Source organism: Mirounga angustirostris, unplaced genomic scaffold (genome assembly GCF_029215605.1).
Source record: "Mirounga angustirostris isolate CCGP_5_RB_7025 unplaced genomic scaffold, mMirAng1.0.hap1 SCAF_6, whole genome shotgun sequence".
NCBI lineage: Eukaryota > Metazoa > Chordata > Mammalia > Carnivora > Phocidae > Mirounga > Mirounga angustirostris.
In genome coordinates this window covers 12,713-19,143 of record NW_026991714.1, presented here as the reverse complement: position 1 = coordinate 19,143, position 6,431 = coordinate 12,713, and the positions used below count along the sequence as shown (strand labels likewise).

At 53.8% G+C, this 6,431-nt stretch overlaps 1 protein-coding gene across 1 annotated transcript; it reads right to left on the bottom strand.

Moving 5' to 3' along the window:
* Positions 1–3,253: 3,253 nt before the first annotated feature.
* Positions 3,254–6,072, bottom strand: S100A9 (S100 calcium binding protein A9). Its single transcript, XM_045876017.3, has 3 exons — positions 5,922–6,072; positions 5,465–5,625; positions 3,254–3,637 (listed from the first exon to the last, which is right to left on the bottom strand). Exons 2-3 carry the CDS (start codon positions 5,612–5,614, stop codon positions 3,365–3,367), a joined length of 423 nt encoding a protein of 140 aa, XP_045731973.1. The 5' UTR covers positions 5,615–5,625; positions 5,922–6,072; the 3' UTR covers positions 3,254–3,364.
* Between the last annotated feature and the right edge of the window lie 359 nt (positions 6,073–6,431).

Sequence of the window (6,431 nt, the reverse complement as noted above, 5' to 3'; positions counted from 1 at the left end):
CTTCGTAGTATAGTTTGCAATCTGGGATTGTGATACCTGCAGCTTTGTTCTTCTTTTTCAAGATGATTTTGGGTATTCAGGGTCTTTTGTGGTTCCATACAACTTTTAGGATTATTTACAGAACCAATTTTTTTTTTCGAATGAAGGGGCTAATGTGATGGAAGAGGCTAAATCACCTTCACCAGCTCTCCTAAAATCCCACAGGGCTCTGTAAAAGTGGCTTACTGTCAGACCTTCCCCTGGAGTCTGGAACTACATCCTACTCCCAGACTGAGCTGGCAGAGAGAAGGCAAAAGGGAGAACTCTTGGCATCTATGAAGCTCTGTCCCTTGCCATCTTGTCCCTCAGCTGCTCTGCCCTCTTCAGCAACCCCTCTGGCTCCCCAGGACCCTAGGACCACCCTATTTTCACTTGCTCAGCTGTAGTGCTTCATTCTGGCACCTGGGGATTTGAGGCAAATGAGTCGTAATTTCTGCCTTCAGGGCCATCATCAGACTTGATAAGGGCTTCCAAGTCTGTATTAGAAATGCAATGGTTGAAGTATCAGAGAGTTCCATGGCCTGGAGGGGTAAGCACCTACATATTTGCAGAAGATGGTGGTCAGGGACATCTTCAGGATGACAGTGACAGAGGCCTTTACAGGTCCTAAGAGACTTGCTGGAGACCCCCAGGGTGGTGAGAACATTCCTGGTGCAAAGGTGAGGAGGCTGGAGAAAGCCTGGATGTTATTTAGGGAAAATGCTTTGATGAAGTGGATGGATGGCTGCATGGTTGGAAGGGGTTAGATTTACTCTGTGCCCCCAAAGATGTGGGAGGGAAACTAGGATTAATACCCGGCAGGCACGAGGAGACAAAATCTGGCTTGGTGCGATGAAGAACCTTGCAAGTGTCAGTGCCACATTAGGAAACTCTCTTTCCAGGAGTTCAGGCTAGGCCACCACCGGCTGGGGACGTTGGAGAGCGTCAATCAAGCATGGGGGTGGGGCAGGTTGGGTTTAATCAACAATTTTCAAACTATTTTCAAGACAAATCCCTTTTTTCAAAGGAAAGCTTCTAGTGTGCAACAGATAAAGGCTGGTATGACTGAATAAAACGGGGGGTGTGGGTGTGTGGGTCTTCAGGTTCCCATCACGTTGTTGCCCCCTACCTTCCAGTTTGAGACTCATGATATCTGGAAGCTTTCCATCTACCGGTTCTAATCCCTCTTTTCTCCACACCATCCATGAGAGGGGAGCATGTGGGAAACATTAGAACATGTGTACAGTCAGTATCTATTGAGAAGCTGCGTGTATCAGCCTCCTCTCTGCGTGCTGGGGACAAAGCAGGGGTAAGCAGATGCTGCAGACTTGGCCCCCATGGAGTTCACAGTCTAATGGGGAGGCAGAGTCACAAACACATTTACGGCACATTGTGAAAAGGGAGGGTGGGCAGGGGGGTGGGGGTGCCTGCCCTACCCCGGGGCATCCCCAGGCCTCCCAACTCCCAGACTGGTTCTCTTTCTCCTATGAAGCTGCATCCATAACACGGCTCCTCCCTGGTCATGAAGGTCGGGGAGAAGGTCTATCAGAAGGCGAGTGTCCCCAGCTGTCAGCTCCCAAAGTCAGGCAGGGAAGGGACTGGGGGCTTCTAAACTCTGCTTCCCAAGCTCACACAGCCTGGAGCAGTTCCTGGAAACACCCTCACCCTTACGCCCTCAAGTGGGAGCCGTCAAATCCCTGTACCCGCAGCAGAGATCCCTGGACCCTTAGAGTAGAGGCCTGCACAGTCCGCCTGCAGACAGCCTGGGACCCAGCTACAGCCAGCCGGTGTGGGACAGTGGAAACCTGACCTTCTCCTTCTTCCTGCTCAGCAGTGGGGAAGGAGCCCAGACAGCCAGCCATGGAGAAGATGGGATTTGAGGTCCTTTTGTCTCGGCACTATTTTTTTTTTTTAAGATTTCATTTATTGTGGTGCTTGGGTGGCTCAGTCGGTTAAGGGTCTGTCTGCCTTTGGCTCAGGTCATGATCCCAGGGTCCTGGGACTGCTTTTCCTTTTCCTTCTGCCTGTCACCCCACCCACTTGAGCTCTTTCTTTCTGAGACAGAGAGCGAGCAAGCATGAACAGGTGGAGGGCAGAGGCAGAAGGAGAAGTGGGCTCCCCACTGAGCAGGGATCCTGACTCGGGGATCGATCCCAGGACCCCGGGATCATGACCTGAGCTGAAGGCAGACACTTAACTGACTGAGCCACCCACATGCCCCTCTGCACTACTTTGAGCATCTCCACCATTTTATGGCCTTGGACTGGTTCCTTCTCCATTCTGTCTCAGTTTCTTCATTTGTGCAGGGATCTGTAGACCCGAAGTCCAACCTCCTCATGGTAGGGGTTGAGCTTTATAGCTGCAAGGACATGATTGGAACTCATTCTTCCAACCAGCAGGCAGGGCTCTTCTCTCTCTCCATCCTGCTGGCACTGGGTGGGCATGGGTCAGACTCCCCTACTTTCTTTTTTTTTTTTAAAGATTTTATTTATTTATTTGAGACAGAGAGAATGAGATACAGAGAGCATGAGAGGGAGGAGGGTCAGAGGGAGAAGCAGACTCCCTGCCGAGGATGCGGGACTCGATCCCGGGACTCCAGGATCATGACCTGAGCCGAAGGCAGTCACTTAACCAACTGAGCCACCCAGGCGCCCAAGACTCCCCTACTTTCATCTGTGTCCACACCTGCCCCAGTGCCCATCCATGATGAGGATGCTAGGTCTGTGAAGAGACACCGATTTGCTCCATGGATTCAGAACTTAATTTATGGGCAAACACACCCAATCCAGTATCCTTTCTTAGACACAGCCCATCTAGGTGCACCTCTGGGTAACTTCCAGAGGAATGAGGTCTCTTAGGAGACGACAGATGGTTGTGGAAGATGGTAGACAGCACTGGGTGAAGGTGGGGGTGAGGGCTGGGTGGGGGGTGGCCTGCATGTCGAGAGGACCTTTTGCTTTCTATGGTGATGAGGGTTAATTTGACAGGCAGTACAGGGAAGTCCTGAGCTAGACTGAGGTGACTGGGACCTGAGTAGTGGGGCCTGAGGTCAGAGGTGAGGAAATGGTTAGGGAAGTGAGTCCAAGGGGCTTAGAACAGACCCACATTACTGTGGCTTCTCACTTTGTTATTACCAGATGAAGGGGTTGAGCAGTTAAGGGGCAGAGCCATGTACCACCCAGGACTCCGGAAGGACAGGTTGGGAAGGGGGTCGTGGAAGAAGCACGCAGAGTGCTGGCTTGGAGGAAGACTTTATTTGGCCCCCCGTTCCCCAGTCCCCCAGCTAAGGCAGTTGGGCCTCTCTGTGGCCCTGGTTGGGCAGGGGCAGGGCGTCCTGGCCTCCCGACTAGTGGCTGTGGCCGTGGCCGTGACCACCGTGGCTGTGACCACCGTGGCCGTGACCACCGTGGCTGGGGCAGTGGCTCTGGCCACCTTCCCCAAAGCCTGGCCCGTGGCTGTGGCCTTCTCCTTCAGGGGCGGTCTTGTGCATCTCCTCGTGGGAGGCTACCGTCAGCCTACCCACTAGGATGGAGAACTCCTCGAAGTTCAGCTGCTTGTCTCCATTTGTGTCCAGGTCCTCCATGATCTTGTTTATGGCATTGTCATTCTTCTTCTGCTTCTGTGGGTGGGGGCAACAGGGCAGTTAGGGCGGGGTGTGGCCAGCGCTGGGGACAGGGAGTTCAGCCAATGACCCCAGGCAAAGGCACCTAGACCTCAGGTAAAAAATTAAAAATGACCATTGACTGATGGCCACAGTCTAGCAGATGCTGAACATGTGCTAGATACTTGCTGATTTATTCTGCATATAACCTGAGCACTACGATTCTCTCCATTTTACAAGGGAGGAACTGAGATCAAGTGACTTGCTTGAGGTCACATAATTAGTATGTACAGAAATGTCGCCTCATTTGGTGTTTATGACAAGGTTAACAGGTAGACTTGGGTATCTTCCTTGAGGAAATTGTCTTAGAAAAGGGGAACTAGTTTGTGCAGATTGACAAGGCTTGGGAGCTGGAGAGTGGACATGAGCCCGGCCTTGTCCCAATCCTTCCACCTGTCTGTCCTGCTCCCTCCCCTTTACCCACCTCTCCCTTCCCTCTCCAGGTTACTCATTAGTGACACTCATTTCAACCTACAGAGGGGGGACTCATCTGAGGAGAACAAGATGGTTTGTGTCTTGTGTGGGGCTAGAGAGCAAGGTATGTTCTCCATTGACCCTAAAGGGTGTGATGAAGTATGCTGGGGGGAGGACAGGAGGTGGAGGGTCCAGGCTGCAGTTGGTCCCACCCACTGGCTGGGGAGGCTCGGCTGAGTCTCCTCCCCAGACACTGTGGGTGCCCAGCTCAGCCCCCAGGCCCTTCCCACTCCTGCAGCGCCTCCACACAGCCTTCTCTTCTGTACTTTTCCTCTTGTCCCTGGGCAGAGCACTCACTCTGGAGCGTCTGCTCGGCAGGGTCTCAGCTTCCCGTCCTGGACAAGGGAGGTGGGTGGCGGGGCAGGTGTAGGAGTTACATCCAGGAGAACCTCTCCCCACTAGCTCTTGGCTGTACCCTCTCCAGTCTGTCCTGACCCAGCATCCTGCTTCCCAGTGTCTGCACCAGTGGAGAGCTGTCAGCATCCCCCCTGTGTCGCCTACTGAGCTGTGTGGGGCTTTGGAGAGGGCTGCGCCCTGCCCCAGGAATGGAACTGAGACTGGGACTCAGGCACCTCACTCTTCTTAGTCCAGGCCTCTGTTTCCTCAAAGTCCCCAAACTTGCAAAGAAAACCGAAAGAGCAGATGGAACCAATCCTCCTTTTCTTCCCCCCTAGAACTGCCTAGTCATTTGCAGATCAGGGAAATAAGCTAATTATGTTACTGAGTGTTTTTTGCACACCGCTGCTCAACAGGGTGCTTTTCTACACGTGGTGTATGTATTTCCTACTCTGGACCCTTAGGGTTAGGTAGCCTCTCAGCTTTTGCCCTCTGAGACGTAGCTGAGGTTTAGTGTCCTCTCCGCTTCTGCCAAGGGTCGTCCTCAGTTGCTTCCCTCCTCAATTCAGGTGTCAGCTCAAAAAGTCACCTCCTTGTCCACCCAACTAGTGGACCGCTCTCCCCACCCAGCCCAAATCTCCCGCAGCGCTCTCTCTTACGTCCTTCGGGGCACTAACTGGCATTGGATTTATCTGTGCTCTGTTGGCCAACATCTTTGCTGTGTGTCCCAACAGTGGGTCCCTGTTTGTCACCACGCACTCCTGCCCAAGACAGGGTCCCGCACACAGCATACATCGCCGGTCAGTCTGCTCTCTAACTTGGAGGAACTCCAGTGACAGGGTGCCCGGTGCCTCTGGAGGCTAGGCTGAAGGAGTTGGAATTTCCTCCTTGGCCACTGCAGAGTGCACCCCCATGCCCCAGCCTCAGCTCGGACTGCCCCTGGCTGTGCCAGGCCTGCCAGGAGCCTCTGCCTACCTTGAGGAAGTTTGGCAGCTCCTTTTTCACGAGCTGTTTCAGTTCTTTCTGGTTGAGTGTGTCTGGGTGCCCCAGCCGCACAGAGTACTGGTGGAAGATGTTGATGATGGTCTCGATGCTGCATTCCAGCTGTGACATCTCGTCCGCCATCTTCCTGCACTCTGAGGAGTGGACAAGCGAGGGTTCGGGTGTTGAAAAGAAAAGGCTGCTGAGCTCCCCTGACACCTCCCACAAGCTGCACGTAGGAACAACAGGGGAAACACAGAAGGAAAAGAAGAGCAGGGCATTTGAGGACAAGAGGCTCCAGCAGAATATGATCCAAGAAAGTGTGAGGGAATTTTCAAGTGGGTGGGTCAGTCGAGGAGGGCTTCCAGGAGGAGGCCTTGGAGGAGGCCTGTCGTGGCAAGGAGGTGAAGAAGGAGTCGGGGTGTGCGGGGGAAGCTGAGAGCTCACTTACCCAAGTCAAGGAGCCACACAGAGGGATTTGACAGCGCCGTGTGTGTCCAACATTTATAGGCAGCTCCCGGCCAGATACTCCACTCTCGTGGGAGGATTGCTTCACAGGTGAGCAGTGTGGTAACCCTGAGCTGGACTGTCAGTGCCAGGAAAGGGGCTGGGGCGGGACAGGAAATGTTCACAAAGCTCCTTTGGCCTTTTTGTGAAATGCCCAGCCCTGGGCCTGGAGCTGGTTTGGGAGGAAGCGGGCTGGGTAGCTCACTTCCTTTCCACCCCAACCTGAGCAAGCCAGCTGCCTCTCCCCTGCCAGCCCTCACTCTCCTCCTGCTCCCATTGAGGGTGGGTCAGTCAGTGGCTGCTGGCTCTGCCTCCCCCATGCGTGCAGCCCAGCAAGGTTGGCTGAGCCTTCCTATGTCTGCCTGGCTCTGTGATAAGCAGTCCTTGGAGGTTGAGGTGTTGGCATGGGGTTCTTGGACTCATAGGGTGTGACTTGGGGTTAGATGGGTCGTTG